The 24495-nt window shown below is 40.2% G+C and overlaps 1 protein-coding gene across 2 annotated transcripts in view; it reads left to right on the forward strand.

The window, feature by feature from the left end:
* Positions 1–22122, forward strand: part of SERINC5 (serine incorporator 5) — a 68651-nt gene extending 46529 nt beyond the window's left edge. Inside the window, exons 6-12 of one of the 2 annotated variants that reach the window (XR_010602183.1) lie at positions 362–573; positions 4978–5073; positions 7854–7980; positions 12541–12607; positions 14111–16254; positions 17078–17225; positions 17561–17996. Coding sequence is in view for 1 of the 2 variants with exons in the window: in XM_005286422.5 (XP_005286479.1) it covers positions 362–573; positions 4978–5073; positions 7854–7980; positions 12541–12607; positions 16215–16254; positions 17078–17225; positions 17561–17708 (838 nt within the window). In the remaining variant the exon portion in view is untranslated. Of the gene's footprint in view, positions 1–361; positions 574–4977; positions 5074–7853; positions 7981–12540; positions 12608–14110; positions 16255–17077; positions 17226–17560 lie in introns of both variants that reach the window. The other variant, XM_005286422.5, reaches the window with a different exon arrangement.
* The last annotated feature ends 2373 nt before the right edge of the window (positions 22123–24495 follow it).

The raw sequence follows: 24495 nt of genomic DNA on the forward strand, positions 1-24495 counted from the left end.
GATTTGCAGATGGCTCAGTCTATGCTGTTCCAAGTTCTCAGAATCTTGCAGGCGCTATTTATGGAAATAGCCAGGCATTAAAACATCAGTGTAACATCTTGATATGATCAACACTAGCATTATGGAATGTTTTATAAACCCTAGTGATAGCAAATGAATCTAGTGAGGCAACTATATTTTTAAAATACCCAGGAGTCACGGCCTATACTGCTGAAACAATGTATGTACAGTACTATAGAAAGCAACATGCTGACTTGTGCAGCTCTGATGGTCATATAAGCTACCTTGATAAGGAGTATATGTTAAGACTAGTGTTGAATATTTTTTCTATAACTAAATATATTTTCTTTCTTACAAACAGGACGGCGGGCACAACACATAATAAACTGTGGTATGGCTTACTAGCTCTGGGCACTCTTGTCTTGTACTCCGTTGCTGTGGGAGCCGTGATTTTGATGGCTGTCTTTTATACACGCTCTGAGGGCTGCACATACAACAAGATCCTGCTTGGTGTAAATGGTGGCCTGTGCATTCTTATTTCATTGGTAGCCATCTCACCCTGTGTCCAAAGTCGTAAGTGTGCTTATCAAATCTTTTGTCTATTTGTTTTGTTGGAGATGGGACACCTTGAGAGTTCTCTGGAGCTACTGCTGGTTATCAGACTTAGCAAAGCTGATGTCATCAGGGGTACTGACGCTGTGTGTGTGTATACCTTTCTTGCGCACTCTCTCGCGCTCTCGCTCTGTTTTGAGTTAAATTTTATGTCACTCTGTCTCCATAAAATCCATACCATACCCTCTCTTCTCCGTGTCACTAAGCATAACATCACATGTAGATTGCATAAGGGTAAGGATAAAAGGGTAAAAAACAAGGGTGATGTCATGGAAAGGGTCTACTACAGATCGCCACCTAACCAGGAAGAGTAAGTGGATTAGGCTTTTTTTAAACAACTAACAAAAACATTCAAAACACAAAACTTGTTGGTGATGGAGAATTTCAACTACCCCTCATTGGGAAGATATTACTACAGGGCACAGATTATCCAACAAATTATTGGAATACACTGAAGACCACTTTTTCTTAGAGAAGGTGGAGAAAGTGATATGGGGAGAGGCTATTCTAGATTTGATTCTGACAAACAGGGAGGAAGTAGTTGCAAACTTGAAGGTGGAAGGCAGCTTAGGTAAAAATGATCTTGAAATGATAGAGTTCATGATTGAAAGGAATGGTAGGAAGGAAAACAGCAGAATAAAGACAATGGATTTCAAGAAGGCAAACTGTAGCAAACTCAGAGAATTGGTAGGTAAGATCCCATGGGAAACCAGTCCAAGGGGGGAAAAGGTTCAGGAGAGGTGTCGGTTTTCTAAAGAGCCATTAAGGGCACAAGAGCAACGCATAAGAAAGATAGGAAGGATGTAAGAGACCACCCTGGCTTAACCAGGAGATCTTCAATGTCCTGAAAATCAAAGAGTCATACAAAAAGTAGGTCAAATTACAAAGGACAAATATAAAAAACAACACCACAAGCTTATAAAAGCCAAGGCCAAAAAAAAGATTAAACTAGCTTGGGACATAAATGGTAACAAGAAAATGTTTTACAAATACATGAGAAGCAAGAGGAAGACCAAAGACAGGATAGGCCCATTATTCAATGAGATGGGAAAGACAATAACAGAAAACACATCAGTGGCAATGCCCTTTTTTGTTTGTTTTCACCAAAATGGTTATCAGTGATCAAATGACTAACATATATGTTCGACAACATAGTGAACATCAGTGTAAATGGGGTAGGATCTGGGGCTAAAATAGGAAAAGAACAAGTTAAGAATTACTTAAAGACAAGTTAAATATCTTCAAGTCAGCAGGGCCTGATAGAATATTTCCTTGAATACTTAAGGAACTGGCTGAAGAGATGTCTGAGCCATTAGCGATTTGTGTTTGAGAACTCACGAAGGAAGTGAGAGACCCAGAGGACAGGAAAAGGGCAAATATAATACCTATCTATAAAAAGGGAAATAAAGACAACCCACTGTATTATAGACCAGTCAGAAAAATAATGGAACAAATAATCAATCACCTTTGTAAGCACCTACAAGATAAGGTAATAAGTAACGGTCAAAGTGGATTTGTCAAGAACAAATTATGTCAAACCATCCCAGTGTCCTTCTTTGACAGAGTAACAAGCCTTGTCGATAGAGGGGAAGCAGTAGATGTGATGTATCTCAACTTTAGAGAGGCTTTTGATACTGCCTCACATGATTTCCTCCTAAACAAACTAAGGAAATATAGCCTAGATCAGGGGTTCTCAAACTGGGGGTTGGGACCCCTCAGGGATCACGAGGTTATTACATGGGGGGGTCATGAGCTGTCAGCCTCCACCCCAAACCCTGCTGTGCCTCCAGCATTTATAATGGTGTTAAATAAATTAAAAACAAACACTTCTAAATATATAAGAGGGGGTCACATGCAGAGGATTACTATGTGAAAGGGGTCACCAGTACAAAAGTTTGAGAGCCACTGGCCTAGATGAACATACTATAAGGTGGGTATGCAACTTGTTGAAAAAGCATACTCAGAGAGTAGATATCAATGGTTCACAATCAAGCTGGAAGGGCATATCGAGTAGGGTCCTTCTGGGATCTGGGTCCAGTTCTAGACAATATCTTCATACATGATTTGGATAATGGACTAGAGAGTACACTTGTAAAGGTTTGCAGATGATACCAAGGTGAGACAGTTTGCAAGTGCTTTGGAGGATAGGATTAGAAATCAAAAAATGACCTTGACAAACTGGACAAATGGTCTGAAATAAATAGGATGAAATTCAGTAAGGACAAATGCAAAGTACTGTACTTAGGAAGGAATAATCATGAAGTGACTGCCTAGAAAAGAGTACTTCAGAGAAGGATCAGGGGTTGTAGTGGATCACAAGCTAAATATGAGTCAACAATGTAATAGTGTTGTAAAAAAAGTGAGTGTCATTCATTTAGCAGGAATATTGTAAGCAAGACACGAGAAGTAATGCTTCCATTCTACTCAGCACTGATAAGACCTCAAATGGAGTACTGTGCACTGTTCTGGGCACCACACTTTGGAAGAGATGTAGACAAATTGGAGACAGTCCAGAGGAGAACAACAAACATGATTAAAGGTCTAGAAAACCTGACGTAAGAGGGAAGTTTAAAAATAATTGGGTTTGTTTAATCTGGAGAAGAGAAGACTGAGTGGGAGGGGGGCATAAATCTTCAAGTTGTAAAAGGTTATCAGTCTCCTTTTTATAAATTTGTTGTCCTTATCCACTGAGGACAGGACAAGAAGGGGCTTAAATTACAGCAAGGGTGGTTTAGGTTGGACAAACAGGAAAAGCAAACAGGATGTTAGGAATCATTAAAAAGGGGATAGAGAAGAAGACTGAGAATATATTATTGCCCTTATATAAATCGATGGTACGCCCTCATCTTGAATACTGCGTACAAATGTGGTCTCCTCATCTCAAAAAAGATATACTGGCAGTAGAAAAGGTTCAGAAAAGGGCAACTAAAATGATTAAGGGTTTGGAACGGGTCCCATATGAGAAGAGATTAAAGAGGCTAGGACTCTTCCTCTTGGAAAAGAGGAGACTAAGGGGGGATATGATAGAGGTATATAAAATCATGAGTGATGTGGAGAAAGTGGATAAGGAAAAGTTATTTACTTATTCCCATAATACAAGAACTAGGGGTCATCAAATGAAATTAATAGGCAGCAGGTTTAAAACAAATAAAAGGAAGTTCTTCTTCACGCAGCGCACAGTCAACTTGTGGAACTCCTTACCTGAGGAGGTTGTGAAGGCTAGGACTATAACAGAGTTTAAAAGAGAACTGGATAAATTCATGGTGGTTAAGTCCATTAATGGCTATTAGCCAGGACGGGTAAGGAATAGTGTCCCTAGCCTCCCTCTGTCAGAGGGTGGAGATGGATGGCAGGAGAGAGATCACTTGATCATTGCCTGTTAGGTTCACTCCCTCTGGGGCACCTGGCATTGGCCACTGTCGGTAGACCGGATACTGGGCTAGATGGACCTTTGGTCTGACCCAGTACGGCCTTTCTTATGTTCTTATATAAAAACTTGCTAACTGTCAGGTAGTTAAGCAATGGAACAAATTACCTAGGGGAGGTTGTGGAATATTCATCATTGGGGATTTTTAAGAGCAGGTTTGACAAACACCTGTCAGGATGGTCTAGATAATACTTAGTCCTGCCTCAATATGGGGGATTGGGCTAGATGACCTATTGAGGTCCCTTCCAGTCCTATATTTCTGTGATTTTTTTCTATGATAAGCATGCCGGTATCTTTGATACAATTCCCTGATAAGGTGGACACGCAGCAGAGGTTTCACTAGGCGTGGAGCCACTTATGCTACCTTTGCTGTAATAACATGGTTAAGAGAATAGCATTCAAACCCATTCAGTTCTGATTTCATGCTCATTTCTCACCGTCATACAGTTGCCATCTATCTGTTTTTGAGACACAGGCTGGAACAATTCACAATCATTCTAATTTTTGTTCTCTTTCACATCACACTTTGTGTTTCAACAGAAATTTTGTGGCATCTTTCATGCACTGGGACTGGAGATACATCAGTGATTCAAGTAATTTCAAAGTTAAATGATAGGATATTAAAGCTATTGTTATTGTAAGCCAAGTGTGAATATTGTTTTTGAGCTTGGTATAGTTGGCCAGCGCACAGTATTTATTTCTTACTGGTTTGGGGATCTTAACCTCCACGGAGCAGCCAGTGGAGAAAGGGATGTTTCCTTGTGTCCTTCAGAGGAAATACATATCTGGTCTGTCTGGAAACTTTCTAAAGTGCATGGGGAAAGGATTAAATAATATTTCCCATGTGAAAGATACTTTGACCATTTGAATTTGTTTGTTCAGTTTTTATTAAAGCCCATAAAAATGCTTCAATATCTTACCTTTTTTTTCCTCTAAAGGCCAGCCACACTCTAGTTTGTTGCAGTCAGGAGTTATCAGCTGCTATGTCATGTATCTCACGTTCTCATCTCTGTCAAGCAAACCACCAGAAACTAGTAAGTTATCTTGCAGCATGCCTTAAAGGACTTTAATAACGCTCATGAAAAGTGAATGTGTTTAGGCCTTTAGATTATCATGCCAAACAAATCCTGCATGGTCATGAGTTCAATGCAAGATGCTAGCTTTGACAGGAGAGACTAGTGTAGGATGGAGGCCAATGCATGCAATGCCAACCAGAAAGATGTATATCCTTCTTTAGTTTCAGATTGGACACTTTTGTCTGCCCTTTTTTTCGCTTCTATCCAGTAGATTTCCTCCCCCCGTTGCTATTTTAGCTGCCATTACAATAAGATCTATTGCTTTCTTCCTATAATTAGGGCCCTACCAAATTCACAGTCCATTTTGGTCAATTTCACAATCATAGGATAAAAATTGTTAATTACATGATTTCATCTATTTAAATCTGAAATTTCAGTGTTGTAATGGTAGGGGTCCTGCCCCCAAAAGGAGTTGTGGGTGGGGAGGAGTGGTCGCAAGGTTATTGTTGTGGTATGGCTCCTTCAGAGCTGAGCAGCAGCAGCGCAGAAGGAAGTATGACATGATGTGGTATTGCCACCCTGACTTCTGCACTGCAGCTGGCGGGGCGCTGCTTTCAGAGCTGGGCGCCTGGTCACCAGCCGTCGTTCTGAAGGCATCACAGTAGTAAGGGTGGCAATACCGCAAACTCCTAAAATAACCTTGCGATTCCCCCTGCAACTTCATTTTGGGTCAGGATCCCCAATTTGAGAAACGCTGGTCTCCCCTATGAAATCTGTATAGTATAGGGTAAAAGCACACAAAAGACCAGATTTTCATGGTGGGAGACCAGATTTCACAGTCCATGACATGTTTTTCCTGGCCGTGAATTTGGTAGGGCCCTACCTATAATTGATGTGCTAGATTGGTTCCATGCTCCCAATTAACAAAGCAAACGACCTAGTTCTTGACCTCCATTTTTCCTTTCATATGAAAAATTACTCTCATATCTTCTGTTTCAAGAGCATTTGAGTAGTACTACAATTGCTGTTCAGCGAATAAAAAATTAAGATTAATCCTCACCAGATATGGGTGTCCTCGTACTTCTTCACATGCATACTAATTCGAACACGTTGTGCCTCATATTTCCAGAGCGTCTCCAGATGCCAAAAAACCTTGCTATAGTTTTTCTAACATTAGGCAGTTTTCTAACATTAGGCTCTTTTTAAAAATTTGGTGTGTCTCCATTTTTCTCTCAAGAAATTCCTTTTTGGAATCCATCCAGACTGGTGAATCTAGTGAACAGCGAGCCATTTTCCAAGCTCCAAAATAGATTTCTGTGATTCAGATGAATTGCACTAAAGCCTTTCCTCTAACCTAGTGTTGGGCAACCTGTGCCCATCAGGGTAATCTGATTGCGGGCTGTGAGACCTTATGCTGATGTTGACCATCCACAGGCACTGCCCCCCGCAGCTCCCAGTGGCCGCGGTTCTCTGTTCCCAGCCAATGGGAGCTGCGGGAAGTGGCAGCCAGCACGTCCCTGTGGCCTGCCGCTTCCTGTAGCTCCCATTGGCTAGGAACAGCAAATCGTGACTACTGGGAGCTGCTGGGGGGTAGGGGCGGTGCCTGTGGACAGTCAAAGTCAGCATAATGTCTCGCAGCCCACAATCGGATTACCCTGACAGGCCCACATGTTTCCCACCACTGCTCTAACCTCTGCAATTTAGGCTAGTCTTGGTAAGAATTGCCTCCTTTTTACTAGAATAGCAGTAACTAGAAAAGGAATGGTGAAGAAGGACTTAGTGATGTGTAGGCTTTCATCTGTCTGGGCTGTCCACCTATCAGAAGGAGAGTTGGAGAATGACACACAGTGGTAAATCTGAATGAGACACCCAATTTATAGGCAAGAAAACTATTGTATTTGCAATAGCATGCACTAGGCAGATAGGTATTAGAAATATGCCAGCCCTTGGTTCAAAGCAGATGTACACCTCTACCCCAATATAACATGACCCGATATAACATTAATTCGGATATAACGCGATAAAGCAGCGCTCCGGGGGGGTGGGGCTGCACACTCCGGTGGATCAAAGCAAGTTTGATATAACGCGGTTTCACCTATAACGCAGTAAATTGTTTTTTTGGCTCCCGAGGACAGCGTTCTATTGGGGTAGAGATGTAGAGATGTCAAGCAAGAGTATCTGTACTCTGGGACACCAAGAACTATGCCGGCAGTTTGCCAGGAATCTGAGGGCAGCAGCTAACTTGCATACATTTTAAAATAAAATATGCCCATAACCAGTGTAGTTCCTTGTCCTCAGTGCATCATTTTAGGAGTAGAGTTGCCACAGGCCATATTTTAGACCTCACCGAGCCTATATTTGGCACTTGGGCTGCCCTTAAAACACCCCGTCTTAAACAGACAAAGTACAGGATAATATGAGCCAAGCTTTACAAACAGTAACACATTTATAATGTATGTATAATTTTAAATTTCTTCAGATGTCACTTGGCCCTCCAAAATAGGGGGGAGGTGAAGTGTTGGTGACCGGCTTAGCAGAGAAGCTGGGATTTTAAGAACTACCCCAGGGCCTGACATTTCTCCACTCTGTCCTGGTGAGCCAGCAAAGTGCTGAAGTTTATTGTAGTTCTGCCCTTCAAGAAACAACACACCTGGCAAGTCTAATTTCAGCCTCCCAGCCTAGATAATCTTTCTAAAAAACCAAAATGTTCTTGATGTTTCAGGAAACAAATTATTTTCTTTAATCTGAAGTCAAATGAACTCGTTAATTGTTTGTTTTGTTTTGGGTTTTTTTTAAAGTCTTGGATGAGAACCAAAAGAACATTACAATCTGCGTACCTGACTTTAGCCCGGGCTTGCACAGAGATGAGAACCTGGTTACTGGATTGGGCACTGCTCTTCTATTTTGTTGCATTTTATATTCTTGGTAAGTCTTTGTTTTTTGGGGGTTTTTTTGTTACCCTACTGTAAATTAAATTAAACAGATTAAGATTTTATAATGTTTGCAATGCAAATGGGAAGGAATTGCTAGAGGTAGAATTACATGAAAGGATGGAAATTAATCTGATTAATCATACTTTCCCAGAGTGGCTGGATGTTTCTTCTCTAAAATGATCAGTGATGAAATAGGCAACTCTGAATCCTAATGATGATTTAGCATTTTCTGAAATGGATCCACATCTACTGGTGGAAGAAATTCCGAACATGAAGCAGTGAACCATTCCCTTCCTGAGTCTGCAGACATAGCTGGTTTAATGTGTCTGACTGCATGCGCAGGAAGACAACACTACCTTTGTTCATATTTGAAAACTTTCTTAATCATCAAGATCAGAAACATCACTTTTTCACAAAGTCTTATTCTACAGAAAGTACCACCAAGTAGTAGCTTCTCTGATAGTAATTTGGACATGGTTTGTGGTTTTTAACTGTGTGGCAAACTGCCGGGGTAGTGTGGTGTGGTGCTCTCCATCCGTAGCCACCCATGTAAAGGACCCCAGTCTAATAAACTTCCTAAATGCAATGTGCATAATGAATTATGTGATCAAGCATTGTTAGTGTCTGAGAATCTGAATATGAAACTGACTAGAAGCCCTCCTGAAACGGATTAGTCTATTTGGTTGTCCATGAGAGAAATGCAAAAAAAGCAAACAGTGAAAAGTAAGGCAGAGATAAGAACACTTTGGGAACGGAGGTTGTTCATAACTCTGAACAAAACGTTATGGTTGTTTGTTTTTTTCCAAAAATGAACAACTGAACATTGACTTAATACAGCTTTGAAACTTTGCAGAAGAAAAAAGCTGCTTTCCCTTTTTTTAGTAGTTTATATTTAACACAGTACTGTACTGTATTTGCGCTGTGTGTGGTTTTTTTTTTTTTTTTTAATTCTCTGCTGCTGCCAGTTTGTACTTCTGGTTCCAAATGGGGGGGGGGGGGGGGGAAGAGTGTGTGTGTGTGGGGGGGGGGGGGGGTGACTGGTCAGTTCGTAACTCTGAGGTTCTACTGTAACTTAGATATTTTTATTTTTATTTTTTTAATATTGATGTTCACTAGTAGAAAGGGTGTTGTTAGTAATCTAGTGAAAGACACTTTGTGTTTAGAAAAAACTTTTACCAGCAGTCTTTTTAAAGAAATTCTAATAGCTTTATGATTTATTCTTAAAATTTAGTTCAGCTGAAGAATAAATATGTTGATGTGGAAAGTAAATACAAGTAAACAGCTGCTCTGGTACTGCAATAACATGCCCATTTAAAAAAAAAAGATTTGAAATACATGTAGTATTAAAAAACAGAAATCCCTTACAAAACCTTTTTAATCTGTGTGTAGAGGGAGGTGTGACAGATTGTCTTAGACGTAGACTTTTAAGGTCAGAAGGGACCATTATGATCGTCTAGTCTGACCCCCTGCACAATGCAGGCTACAGAATCTCATCCACCCACTCCTGTATCAAACCCCTAACCTATGTCTGAGCTATTGAAGTCTTCATATTGTGGTTTAAAGACTTCAAGGTGCAGAGAATCCTCCAGCAAGTGACCCGTGACCCTCGCTGCAGAGGAAGGCGAAAAACCCCCAGGACCTCTGCCAATCTGTCCTGGAGGAAAATTCCTTCCTGACCACAAATATGGCAATCAGCTAAACCCTGAGCATATGGGCAAGACTCACCAGCCAGACACCCAAGAAAGAATTTTCTGTAGTAACTCGGATCCCACTTTATCTAGTGTCCCATCGCAGGCCATTGGGTATATTTACTGCTAATAGTCAAAGATCAATTCATTGCCAAAATGAGGCTATCCCATCATACCATCCCCTCCATAAACTTATCAAGCTTAGTCTTGAAGCCAGATATGTATTTTGCCCCCACTGCTCTCCTTGGAAGGCTGTTCCAGAACTTCACTCCTCTGATGGTTCGAAACCTTCCTCTACTTTCAAGTCTAAACTTCCTGATGGCCAGTTTTATATCCATCTGTTCTTGTGTCCACATTGGTACTGAGCTTAAATAATTCCTCTCCTTCCCTGGTATTTATTCCTCTGATATATTTATAGAGAGCAATCATCTCCCCTCAGCCTTCTTTTGGTTAGGCTAAACAAGTCAAGCTCTTTGAGTCTCCTTTCATAAGACAGGTTTTCCATTCCTCAGATCACCCTAATAGCCCTTCTCTGTACCTGTTCCAGTTTGAATTCATCCTTCTTAAACATGGGAGATCAGAACTGCACACAATATTCCAGATGAGGTCTCACCAGTGCCTCGTATAACGGTACTAACACCTCCGTATCTCTACTGGAAATACCTCGCCTGATGCATCCCAAGACCACATTAGCTTTTTTAACGGCCATATCACATTGGTGGCTCATAGTCATCCTGTGATCAACCAATACTCCGAGGTCCTTCTCCTCTGTTACTTCCAACTGATTAGTCCCCAGCTTATAACAAAAATTCTTGGTGTTAATCCCTAAATGCATGACCTTGCACTTTTCACTATTGAATTTCATCCTATTACTATTACTCCAGTTTACAAGATCATCCAGATCTTCGTGTATGATATCCTGGTCCTTCTTTGTATTGGCACTACCTCCCAGCTTTGTGTCATCCGCAAACTTTATTAGCACATTCCCACTTTTTGTGCCAAGGTCAGTAATAAAAAGATTAAATAAGATTGGTCCCAAAACTGATCCCCAAGGAACTCCACTAGTAACCTCCCTCCAGCCTGACAGTTCACCTTTCAGTATGACCCGTTGTAGTCTCCCCTTTAACCAGTTCCTTACCCACCTTTCAATTTTCATATTGATCCCCCATCTTTTCCAATTTAGCTAAATTTAGTCTTATGCTCTAAAAGAACCTCTTTGGGGGGTGGCATTGAGACCGCCTTTTAACAAGGTGGGGCATCCAGTCCTAATATCTGGAGACACCAGGCTACCCTGGTATTTCCTATCAGACCTGAATCTGGGCACATCAGTCTGTGCATTTGTGGTATCTAGGTTATATTATTGCGAGTTCTATCTGGGAATGAACCAGGAAAAAACTCCCAATTGCTTAGCAACACAAGTTGCCATGTAACTGATCTTTGCATTGGCTCTGCACTGAATAAGAGTCCAGTTCAAAATCTCCATCCTCCAAAAATTTGGCCTTTGCTCCCAATGCCACCCCAAAATAGCTGTATTAGAAGAGGTGATGCAACCAGTCCTCCCATCTGGAGAAACAGCACTGCCCTGGTAACTCCTAGACATGGATCTTGCCACGAATCCATATATTCATGATAATCCAGGTTTGATTATTGCAATGACCTCCTATTACATCTACTTTCCACTGGAACAATGAATCTTTCAATCAATAGGGAAAGATTTGTCAGTGTGGAAGACAGACTTTTTAGAAGAGTTGAAACTAGGCTATGGAGCATTCTCTCAGGAAGAGCAGGACCACAAATCCCACCATGTTCAGAACTAAATGAGAAACTCATTTCTTTGTGGCTTCCTCCTCAGTACAAGATCTACACTTCTCTAAATGGTGGGAAGGAAACAAGGGGTAGAGTATGTTGTTCTTTTGTTAAATGTTTCAGAATGGCTGGTTTACTACAGTTCTGGGGTCCATATAAGTACCTAGATAGAGATCTGTGTTAACATTTCAGTGTGGGTCATGGGGAGTTTGTGTAACATAGCCATCCTTCCTCTTTTTCAAGATAAGAGCTGGTTTCAGAGAGAAATGGGGTGGAAACTGGTAAGAATTCCCCCAACAAACAGACTTTACAGGAAATGGAATAATGATGGTATTAATAATCTTTCCTAGCAAATACCTTATAAATACTGATTATTTATGTCTGCTAATTATGAGTTTGTCTCATTTTGCAAGGCTGTGACTGTGGTCTTTATTTACAGGATCGGTCAAAGCAATTGCTGTAAAACTAGTCTACACCTGTCATGCATAGCAGGGAGAACCTGTTCTGAAATGCAAATCAGTGTGTTTAGCTTTTATGTTGACTGCTGGCTGGTGGCATTGACATTAATAGAAGCTGTCTAGTTTTATTTTTAAGTTCATGATTACAGAATGGGTCTGGTGGTGGTGATCTGTCCTGTAGGTTTCTACTTGCATAGAATAAACCTTTCACAGACTTAGCACTTGACCCTACATCCTGTGTTCTCACTTACTTCAGTTGGTGCGGGACTGGACCCTTAGGGTATGTCTACACTGCAGCTGGGAGTAAGACTCCCAGCCTGGGTTGCACAGACTCATGCTAGGTTCATTTGACTTAGTATGCTAAACTCAGTAGCATGGCTGTGGCTCTGGCAGGCATTTGACCTAGCCACCCAAGCTCAGGCCCAGGGTCTTGAGAGCATGAGCTGCAGCTCAAGCCACAGTGCCATTGCTAGCACACTACCTGGGCTGGGAGGCTCACTCCATTCTAGCAGTGTAGATGTTCCCCATGAGATTTCTCAGCATTGCAGGAAACATATACTTACACTGCATGTTATGGTGCTATCTTCTCTTTGATCCTAGTTTGACCTCAACAACTCGTTCAAGCTCTGAAGCACTGAGAGGAATATATGCAACGCCTGAAACTGAAGTGAGTTAACTATTCCCCTGAACTGTAACAGATTGCTTCTTCCCACCATCCCATCTCTGTGCTGACTTTCAAGCTGTCTTTCTTCCGATCGTATGTATTCATGTAGAATTTGCAACTAGAACTTTGAAGGATGATATAAAAGGGTCAGCTGCCTTTTTGAGCAACCCCTTGTGGACACAAGTGGCTCTGCAGGACTCTGCTTCCGTTTTCCCTCTTCAGGACCCCTGAAGAACTCCGTGCAACGCTTCTGTAGTTCAGCAATGCCCTTCTTCGGGGCTGGATTTATTACAACAATACAATCATTCCCAAAACAAAGTTCTCAAATCCCCATCAAGTCTATGCTCCCAGTCTTCCTGCTGGGGGTTCTCCCAAGGTCTTCCCTGCCTGGAGCCTGCTCCCTCCTTGATAATTTAGGGTTCTCTGCTGGAGCCTGCTCACTCCCAGCCGCCATTCCCTGCCTTGGCAGGCCTTTGCTGACTTCGCTCCCTCCAGCTTCATGCTGGTGTCTTCTCCCCAAGCACTCCCCACTTCTACAGCTTCCTACTGCTTTTTATAAGGTAATCACCCGCTCCCTGCTCAGGTGCGCCTTCTGATTAACTAGTGTTTGCTGGCTCCAGGCCTTCAGGGGCAAGCCACTCTGTTACAGATAGCTAAGTAAAAAGCCTATTCCCACTCCGCATGTTCTTCCTGTCAGGAAAGGTGGAATTTCCTGATTCTTTACTGCCTGGGCTGGTTCCTCAGCAGCTCCAGCTGGTCCCTCAGAGGACTTGGCTAATGTGTCCTAAATGGTATGCTGCTGTCCTTGCAATTTTTTTCCCTAGCATTCTGCAGACATCCTACAATGATACAGCTTGCATTAAACTGGGATGCAACTGTTCCCCAGAAGCTCACTTCCTTTCAGTTAGAGGCAGAAAAGTCAATATTTATTAGGAATATAGGCAAAGATGAGATCATTATATTTTAATTGCAGAACAGGGCAGTTGAGAAAATTCAAAGGTAGTAAAATGTGATCAAAAGTATTAGTGCTCCATATTGGGGTTTCTTAATCTCTTCCCACCCAAAACCACTAACGCTCTGTTTTTGTTTCTCTCCTCTCCCTCCACCCCACCCCCCTTCCTTCTGTGGCTTTCCTTCTTGGCATTTTTACAGTGAAAAGGATAATTAATGTACTGCCACCACTGAATTGTCATGCTATATGTAGTAAAAGTAAGCCATTCTATTGCATATGTGTATTTGTTAGCTTCACAACTGTCTAACAGATGTTGTTGTCAGCTCCCTGTATTGAAGACTGAATTCCCACTTCCATTCTAGTTCCCTTGTTTCGTCTTACCCCAAAGGTGAATTCTATGGGAAAACTTGAGCAAAATAACTCAAACTACTTTGAGCATTAAAAAAAAATAAAATAAATCTGCTTTTTAAATATGTTCACTTAGAATTTGTACACTCTGCTATCTAAATGAGTCAAGGTAAATTCTTCAAATTTTAGCTTTTATTTTTTTGTAGATCAAGACTCCGAGACTTAGAGCTGATCCTATGTATTGTAAAAGCTGCTTTCTGGGTGCCATGAAACTTGGTACAGAATCTAAGCTTTCATACTGTCATCTTTAAAAAGTGGTGTTTCTAGCCTGTCTTGGTTGCAAAGATAAGTATTTAAAAATGCTACAGTAATTAACTATTATATACTCAAACATGCAGGTAGTACTCATATATAAATCTTTGAAAAATAGTAACTATTGCTTATGGCTCAATATTTAATAGATCTTATTAGCACTCCATTTTGCAAAATCACTATACTTCAAGCATGTGTGCCTGGTACTCCAGGCACATGCGCACACAACCTTAATGATGACCCTCTGTACTGGATTCCAGTGCACATATTTTGCCTCCTTACCAATCAGTTGTGCATACTTTGATCTAGAATAGTGCTTGGGCTGCTTCAGACCCCAGTCTTGTCTTGCCAGTGTGAGAGTTGAAGCAGTTCAAGCTTTATTGTATGTTAGAATGCAAATTGCTGAATGGGAAGCAGAAGGCACTGGCTGGCACACCAGTCTTAGCCTGGTAACCCTGGTCCATTTGTCTGAGGTTGAACTGCTTCACTAGAGCACTCAACAGTAGAGTTATTTCTAAATCATTTGGTTTTAAAGAGTTGTATGGGAACTGTTGCATGTGAGTATAAAGCAATGACGGGCAATGATCAATTAATTGCATTCTGATTGTCTTCACTGTGATAAAGGGCCTTTGTCTTTTGACAAGAAATGTAAACATAATTCTGCAGCTGCATCTATTTATACAGAAAGACTTTTCTGTATAAACTAGAGATAATTAATTCCTCGGAATGGCTTTGTATGCAAGCCAACAGTACTAATTACATTACTTAATGTGCAAGGCCTGAAATTCTGACACGCGTATCCAAAGAAAGTGTTTTTTCTTTAAAGGAACCTGGCATTAACTTCAAGATCTTGATGTAGCCAAATAATAATGGAAGCGAAAGGCAATAGTTCTTGTCCAAATTTAACTTTAAGTAAAGAACCCTGTTAAACCAAACTATAGGAAGAGCCTTTATTCTCCTGTTTAATAAACTTAGTCAGCCAATCTCTTAAGCAGGAACTTTGCTAGTTTTTTTTTTTGCCATCTTTTGCATCCAGAGAGTATTTAATCATACAAAGCTAGTGTGAAAATCCTTATCTATTAAACTGAAGTATAAAGATCACAAATCTTAAAGTACAACATAATTTCTTGGTATGTATACTTCAAAACCAAACACCTCCTCATCCAAATGAAACCGAAACGTATTAGAGAACAACAGATGTTGGAGATGTAATATAGAAAATGCAGAGTTAATACATATACTGTGGAATTGTACAGAAGAAAAATACTGGGAAAACACACAATAAAAGTGCAATGTTGTATATTAGAAGGCAGTGGAAATAGGAAAACACGCTGGCAGTACCCAAATGCATTTCAGAAGTGTCAGTGTGCTACTAGTGAAGAACTAGCTTCTAGACTGAGAAATGAGACTTGTCCAACAAAAAACAAAACAAAAAAAACTTGCTTACATAAAATGGTATGAAGATAAAGTAACTTTGTTTACTACCGCTGACTCCAACCTCACAAATGTCCATTTAAGTTTGATGCTTAAATTTGTATAATCAGTCTTGCTGAATGTAGTCAGAATCTCTAATATTCCTTGCATCCTCATTTCTATAACGAAATGTTACTTTAGAAAACACCTGTGACTTAGGTCTGAAGAAGGAACTATGGTACACAACCATTTTACAGCATTACTCCACTGTAGCTACACAACCCTCTCGTAATTGGAATATTGGTCTTAGATTATGTAAAATGGATATATGCAGTATATTTCTCCATAAATGGTTAATTGACACCAAGACTTGCAAAGTAGGTGCCTAACTTCCAAAAGTTCTATTGCTGTCAATTGCTTGGTTATTCCTGATGGAGGTTTTAGCTGTGTTGTCTGTTGCAAATATACAAAGCAATGTTTTTATAACTTAGTATTTGTAATTTAGGCACAATAGGCTGACTTAATCTGCTGTTCTATTTCTCTGTTGTTGCATGAAACCTCTTTTTCGTTAACTTTGCCTTGTAGGTAGCTCGTTGCTGCTTTTGCTGTGCACCCGATGGAGATGGTAACTATGCATTCCTTATATATATATTTTGCTTAGCATTGCTTGTGCCGTTTAGCCCAAACCACAAGAGTATAACCAAGGCAAGGCCCAGTATATACAGAGGTGCATGTGTCCTAAATTCTGTGGAAATTGAAACTTCTTCAGCAGCATGAAATGCATTGAAAAAATATTCAAAAACTAAGACCACTCTGGAATGCTTAATTTTATATATTTTTATTTTAAAATCTATACAATTTTCTGTCATTTAAAAATATTTAAATACTTTCCCATTCCATCCTTGTGTGGTTAATCTCTTTTTGCATTATATGAAATAAAAAAGGTGTGAAAGGGGAATAGCTGCTCTTAACATACTTTCAAAAGGGTGTGTCCCGCTGTCACTGCCAGATTTGTGTGCTCAGCATTCTGTGCTCTTCTCCTGTATTGCGCCTTTGCTCTCTGCCTCGGGGGTAGGAGCAACAACCAATGGAGTACCAATTGTTGCCCCCTCTGTCAGAAGACCCAGTGGTGTTGGGACTCTCTCTTTGGTATCAGCAAGGGAGTACTCCATGGACTGAGACCAATATAAAGTGAGGAAGCTCAGGATCCTGTGATCAAGTTGAACACCTGAATTCATGACAGCACTTAAACATATGCTTAAATTCTGTTCTCTTCAATGCGACTTAAGGATGTGCCTGAAGTCAAGAGCATGCTTAAGTTTTCTGCTGGATAAGGATATTGAACTGAATTGGGCCTAAAATTGTTCATTTTAATTAGATCTATAGGATGTTAACTCTACCACTGTTTCTATCCTCGTGTGAAACAACTTCTTGTTCCCTGTTCCCAGCTGACACCGAAGAGCATGTTGAAGAAAGGGGCGGTCAGACTGTAATTTATGATGAAAAGAGAGGCACGGTATACAGCTATGCTTACTTCCACTTCGTTTTCTTCTTGGCTTCTCTCTATGTGATGATGACAGTAACTCACTGGTTCCAGTAAGTAAACTTCAAGGTGGAAAAATCTTAACATTCATGTAGTGTTACCGGATGGCTCTCAATGTGGGAGTATGGTTGAAATACCCAAAACTGGAGCAGTTTCATCTTGCCTCCTGGTTGAGAGAGGGAGAGACTATGCAGGTCTGTCCTGGCTGTTACCAGAACAGGCTCCCAGTCTATAAAGAGCTGTTCACCTGTTCCCAGGTTCAAAATTAGGTTGCTTGAGGTCAGTAATTGTCTCAAAATGAGTAGAGGGAAACACACTCATTGTTCCTATTTTAGATGTAACAGCTTACTGGATTTCTTGTCATCTTTTCCCTTCATCTCTTTAACAGTTATGAAGGTGCTGAGATTGAAAAATTCTTCAGTGGAACCTGGTCCATCTTCTGGATTAAGATGGCGTCATGTTGGGTGTGTGTCCTACTCTACCTATGGACTCTTGTAGCACCTCTCTGCTGTCCAACCCGACAATTCTCAGTGTGAGACTTCACAAGCGCTATTCTGTTACAAATACATCAGTCACTTTGATGGAGAAATAAGTCTATCATCAGGTGTCTTAACATGCTGATTAGTTACCTCTTGTCCGATGAAACTATAGATCTGAAGACTTCCTCTTTTTTTTTTAACCATTTTTTTTAACTGTCTGAACAAAAATGGAGCTCCAGGGAACAAATCTATTCAAAGACAGTGTTGCAACACTGATGCAGAAGGGTGGGAAAAATATGGGTAATGTTACATAAACTGGAATAAATAAAACAGTTGTAGAATAACTGACAATCTTACTTTATTGGCAAGAAAAGCAAAACCAAACCTAGTGCAAAGTGTATCTTTTCCTCCTGTGGAATGTCAGATACCTTGTAACAAAGAATTGTATTCGTTTTTATACTTTTCATTACTGATGATGATGATGATGATTCAAATTCAAACTATTCTTTTATACTGCACACAAGTCTTGATACCTGTCTCCAGATAACTTTCTCCACAAATGCACCTGAAGTACTACTTTAGTAGTAGAAAACGAGTAAACGTTGACTGGGGTGGAGTAGGGCAATGTATCTGCTCAAAGGTTTCTAAATATATTAAATTACTCAATATATTAAGTTATTACAAATATGGAATGATAGAGAAACATACCAATGGCAATAGAAATATTTATTATGTAAACTGAAAGGCACCTTTTTAAGTACAATTGATCATATGAAGTGCTAGGAGACATATATCTGAAATATTCAGAGATGCTAAATATTGTAAAAGGAAATGCTGTTAATGTCTTTTTTTTTTTTTAATTCAAATTTCTACAGATGCTAACTAGTTGAGTAATTCAAAACAGACCCAATTATCAGCAAAATGTGAATGCTGCATGTGTCGTTTAAACTATCCTAATGGAACTCCTGAGGGATTTGTTTTGCAAGCGGTAACGGAGTGCAAACTGCCCAGTCTGTACAGGGATATTATGCACAGTACATTCTTTATTAAAGAAAAATCACAATGTGTCCCACACAAACAAAGGAGATTCTTAGCAAATATAGGGAAACATTGCTCAACATTTTTAACCTTAAAAATGAGTGCTGAGCATTATTTTTGTCCTCAACATTTTTACCCACGTTTAGAGGTTTCCCTCAGACTTCAACCTCACATTTTCACTACTAATTTCCTAATACTTTAAAGTTGGGATATGGCCAGGAAAGGAACTATGTAAAATGGCATCACCTTATTCAATATGTCTGCTTCTTGGGTATTGTGCACTTTTTTGGGAAAAATATTTTTCTACTTCTTTACTCCAGCTAGCTATAATGACACAGCAGTGCTATGAGAGTATGAGCGAAATTCTGTTCTGGTGACACATCATTAACAGATTGGCCTGTTAACTTCCATATGGAGAATCTTCCCAGCAAGTTAAATAATTTTTTAATATGAATGGAATAAACATGGTCAGGAGATTACTGAGCCAATAAACATGAACCCCTCATTGCCCTTATTAGTTAGTTTCCCTGGTTAGAACTACTCTTTAAATAGATCAGTTATTCAGTAGGTAAATAAAAAGAAAACTAATATGAATCCTTCTGAATTTCAGTAGATTTGACACTAACCTATTCATACCAGTTTGTCAAATTAAAATAAAAAACAAAGAAAGAGAGAAAACTATGCACTTTGATATGACTGTGCTGTCTGTCGAACTACAAAAAGTTAGTGAGCTTTACATCTCTGCTGACCAGAAGAAGGGAATGGGTGAGAGGGGATGGATCACTTGATTACCTGTTCTGTTCATTCCTTCTGAAGCACCTGGTATTGGCCACTGTTGGAAGACTGAATACTGGGCTAGATGGATCTTTGGTCTAACACAGTATGGCATTCCTATGTTCATCATCCTTTTACTTGGACCCTTTCTTTAGGAATTGAATTCTTGTAGCATAATGTGTTAAAAGAAAAAAACCCACACGATCCTGATGCAAATAGATGGTCTATTAACACATTATCATGCCTTTATTGTTCTGTATTGCAATAATTATGGTAGTTCTATTACTGCCATATTACTTGGCACCTACTATGATAGATTTGTTCTCTTAATGCTATCTTTAGTACTTCTAACATGCATATTACTGGCATCTGTGCACTGAGGGGTGAGATGGAGAATTCTGATTCCTGGCTTTTGCAGGAGTAGATGCAGATTTTTATACCCAGGGTATAGGTACCCTCTTTCATCAGCGTATTGTTTGACTTTTCTTTTCTCCCAGGTCCTTTCCCTAAACAACCCATACAAAAACAAAATGTACCATCCAGTGCTAGCTTCCAGTATTGCTTTTTAACAACTCAGTAAAACAGTTTGCTTAATGCTAAGGAACCATCATTGAAATAAAGAGCAGAAATAAACCGTTCCCCTGTGCTACTGGGGGAAGGTAATGGGTGCTCCTGAGCCCCCTAAAGACCTCTCAGGTAAAAGGTTTCTGGGCTTTCTCCTTGGAGCCAGAGGGGCAGGAAGTGACTGTCTCATTCTGGGGTCTGAGTTGAACTGATATGGCTCTGCAAGGGTTGAATTACTCCCAAACCTGCACATCCTCCTTCCTCAAGCAAACTCTGCAGAGTTTGCAAAATCCTATAAACTTGTGCTACTAACCCCACTGTTCCCAGGGGCTTAGATATCCATCAGAATCCCCTCTATGTTGAAAACTGATGTGTGGGTTTCTTTGGTATGGCCATGAATCTTTTCCCCATTCTCTCACCCACACCTCAACACGACTTCAGCTTAAATAAGTTTTGCTGTTACGTTACAAAGGTGAACAAATAGTTTTCTGGGTTTTGATTGATTATGCTTCTATTATGAAGGCTCTGATCCTGCACAGAGACCTCACACCTGTTTAGAGTCCCATTTGAAATCTGAAATAAAGCAAGAGAGCGAGAGGCCCATGAGAACTAGGGGTCATCTTGCCCAAATTGTAATGTTTACTGTGAGAAGAACAGGAAAAGCTACAACACCAGGCAAATTGTATAGAACGTTCAGATTCATTGTAATTTTTTAAAAAATATTTTTATTTTTTTTCAAACGAGAAGAAATTATCGCTAGTGTTTAGCCAGTCAAGAGAGCTGATAAGCAAATTTGGATTTTCAGTTTGATTTGTATAATTATTATAGGTTTTTCAAACTGTTTTGATTTGGTTTTAGGACTCTGAACCACAATCGAGGTACAATCCAGAAAATCTGAATGAAATTCCCTAATGTTCAAATGTAGTAATGAGGTGTCATATACATCTATGGTATGAAAAACAAGTGTATTAAAATACTAATGTTTTTGTGACTATATTATGGCTTAACTCCTTCAGGTATCTTTTAAAATGTGTATTGGCCAAGGCATCCACTAATAGTGACTCACTGCCTATGCATAATCTGTATACAAAAAAAAAATCCTTATGTACATACTGCATGCTCATTGTAGTTCAGTTTATGCAGGGCAATAGCTGTTTTGCATGGAGGAAATGATGGCTGTATAAGGAAAGAGGCACCAGTCATTCTTCCTCCTCCAGCACTTGCTTCCCTGAGTCCACCACACAGGCCCATCTCACAAAGTACATGTGCATAGGGTTTGTAGAATTTGGGTAGAATGCAGAGGGAGCAGTGGAGGATGACTCTACACTGCATTATCCCACTCCAAACTAACATTGTGTGAGCCATGCTACCAGAAGAAGGCCCAGAGAGAAACTTGCAGAGGCTGTCCCTTTATACAGATGTCCAAGATCCATTTGGATCACCGGACATCTGTGCAGATGGAAAGCTGTGCCTGTTTCCACCGGCTGGAGAAGATGACATCACCTTGGGTCTCCTTTAGTGTAGGCCCGTGGAGTTTCCTCAATGATGTATTCCCTCTGTAGGCCAGGGGAATATTAGGAGCCTTAGTGTAGTTTCTTAAAAAAAAAAAACTCTACTGTGAACTTCCTATTGACAGCTATTTGTATGGTTCCTAAAGTCACGTGTCCGGGTCTGTCACAATTCAGGCTATCCAGTTCATTGATCATTATCTGCTCAGGTGAACATGCATTTTTAAAAGTGCCTATTATACATACCTCTGCCATAATAATAATTCAGTTGAGACTGAAACTGGAAGAACTGAACTGAGCCTATGATTCAATGGTGCTGCCTCTTACGTCACCTCTGACCTTAAGATGCGCTAATACTTACTGTGCATATGAAAGACTCCTGGTATTTTGAATCTATACTTGACAAAATTCTGTGGTAGGACTCTGATGCAGGCTACTGCTCTGTAGTGATCAGGAATAGGAGATGCTCTGGAAAGACTTTTTTAAAGGATGGAATGAGAAGTCTCTAGTGTCTAATGCTTCAATGTTATAAAATGCTTGTGATGAGTCATGTATTAGGACAATAGCTAAATAAAAGCAGAACTTTATCTCCCCGTGCATTTATTGTGTAAGCTAGTTAACTGTACCCACTTGATCTTGCTTGACATCTGGTAGACACCCAGTGCTCTCTTTTGCCCTGGCATGTGCCTTGTATATATCTTTGTTGTTCTGACTTATTGTAGAACTTATGGGTTGTTAGTCTGCCTTTTAAAATTTGCAAGAATCTTGAAAGCTACCCACTTTCACAAAGAGCTTTTCCACCTCTGAGAATGGGGAGCATATTACTGTTAATGGGCAAAACCCATTCTTCCTCTGTTCCTCCTTCCAGAAGTCCATTCCAGTTTAATTTGTATTTAAATTAAAAGGCTGGCTCAAGTCTTATTTCAAGAAGGCCTCTTGTATTGGAGGAAACGTGGTTTTGCTTTGCAGTAAGTTTGTGTTTTGTTGAGATTTCCATCTACTTCAAATACTACATTGGTTCTGAATAATTTTTTCTTCCTTCCTGCTGCACTTCTGCTTGTGCCTGCAGCAAACTTCCATTCCTTTGTTTGTGTCAGTAATGACCATGAAAGCAATTGTGGGAGCCCAAATTCCCTCCAATTAGAAGTCAAGATGACTTTGGAGAGAGCAAGCCTTCGAACCCAAATAGCTGGATTAGCAAAAACACTTATAAGGACCAAGTGAAAGGCAAATGGACTTGTCTGTGCTCCACTTTCCCACAGTGTAATAGTTCCTCAAAGTAGTCAGGCTCCATGAGCAGGCGGATGCTGGGAAATGTAAAAGTAAATTGTGCTCACATTTGAAAGGACCGCACCATTTTATATGCTAAGCTTTGAACTCTTTAAATCACTTCATACTTCAATAATTTCAATTGAAATTTGGATTGGCTTTTTAAAAATACTAAGTAAATTACTTACACATTTAATTTTGTTAAAGCTTTACTGTGGTAGTCTGGATTTTCAAGTATACCCATCAAGGAACTAAAACAGTGGAGAATGATTAAGATGAATCACTCCGGTTGCAAGCACCTCCGGAGAGGTACCAACCCCTGGGGATGTTTGCATGCACTGGTTCAAACTGGGTTCCCAGAGACCAACAGACACAGGGCTTTTGGCATAAAAAGTCTGAGTTTAAATTGACACAAGGCCTTTCTAATCCAGAAAACAGGACCTTCTGTCCAAAGACGGCCCAACCCTCGCAGAAAGGTTGGAGAAATCTTGGCTTAATAGGACCCCCATAAGACTACTGGTGACCTCTGGAAAGTTTTTAGCATGTGTATAGCATGTTTTTGTATGTTTTCTCTAATGCTTTTACTCTAAGAATAAATGTGCTTTGCTTTTGTGAAGGATGGTTGGTAACAGTGTTGTAGCCCTTGTAGAAGGTTAACTGGTCAGACATGCTGGGGAAATCACAGCATGGTGCAGAGGGAAGAACTCCACACCTAACCTCTGTCTGGATGGAAAGCGACACTGTTGTCCATGGAAGGTGACAGCTGGAAGTCTGAAACTTTAAGCTGGTGCCCTTGAGGAAGACTGGGTGGGGAGAAGCATTTAACTCGAAACTGTGACAGATCGTGCCGATCAGGAAAGCAGTAGCACCATCATGCAAAAGTTTAGTCTCCAGCAGCACTTTATTTCCAATCAATGAATCAGGAGAATGTAGGCAATCGGAATGTAATTACCCTGCTTGTAACCTGGCGAGGACACCAGGGCTATCAGCACGTTTCAAAAACTGACTGGAAGCTTTAATCAGATCAGTAACAAAACAGTCCACTGACTTTCCTAATTATTTCTAACACTCTAAGCTATTCGTTTTTTCTCCAAAACAGGATTGTAAAACAAATTATTGGGAGCCCTCATATGCATCTTTCATATGGTAAACTAGCAAAATTATCTGCAACTGAGGCTTGATAGTACTTACAATGTCCTCACTTTAGTCTTAATTTTTGGTCTCCACAAATATTTGTCTCTCTTCCTCCGTCTGTGGGTCCTTGTTTTGTTAGCCTTCTCTCTCCTTGGTATCTTAAGAAAATATAAGCAACTGAAAACTGGCCAGATTCCTACTCCTAGTTCCTAAAATTGGGAAATATTTTCAGTGATAGTAAACAGCAAAGTTTCTTAATTTGTACCTGGTGATCTCTTCTCTTTGGGACTTGAAAGCAAAATGGGGATCAGTTCTAGTATTCAAAACAGCAGACCCACCTACTTTTTGCCTCTATGCTAAAATTATCTTTCTGATCTCTGTAAAGCAGAATCTAGCCCTTGTGCTCCGGAACCTCCTGAAGGAGGAAAATGCATCATGAATGCAGTGGAATTTTATTCTCTTAATATTCTGGTTTTTAAGTATTGTGTAAACATTGTCTACACTGGTGCTTCACTTGCCTCTGTAAAAGGGACTCCCAGGGACCATACATTTTAAAG

This window comes from Chrysemys picta, chromosome 6 (genome assembly GCF_011386835.1).
Source record: "Chrysemys picta bellii isolate R12L10 chromosome 6, ASM1138683v2, whole genome shotgun sequence".
Taxonomy (NCBI): Eukaryota; Metazoa; Chordata; order Testudines; family Emydidae; genus Chrysemys; species Chrysemys picta.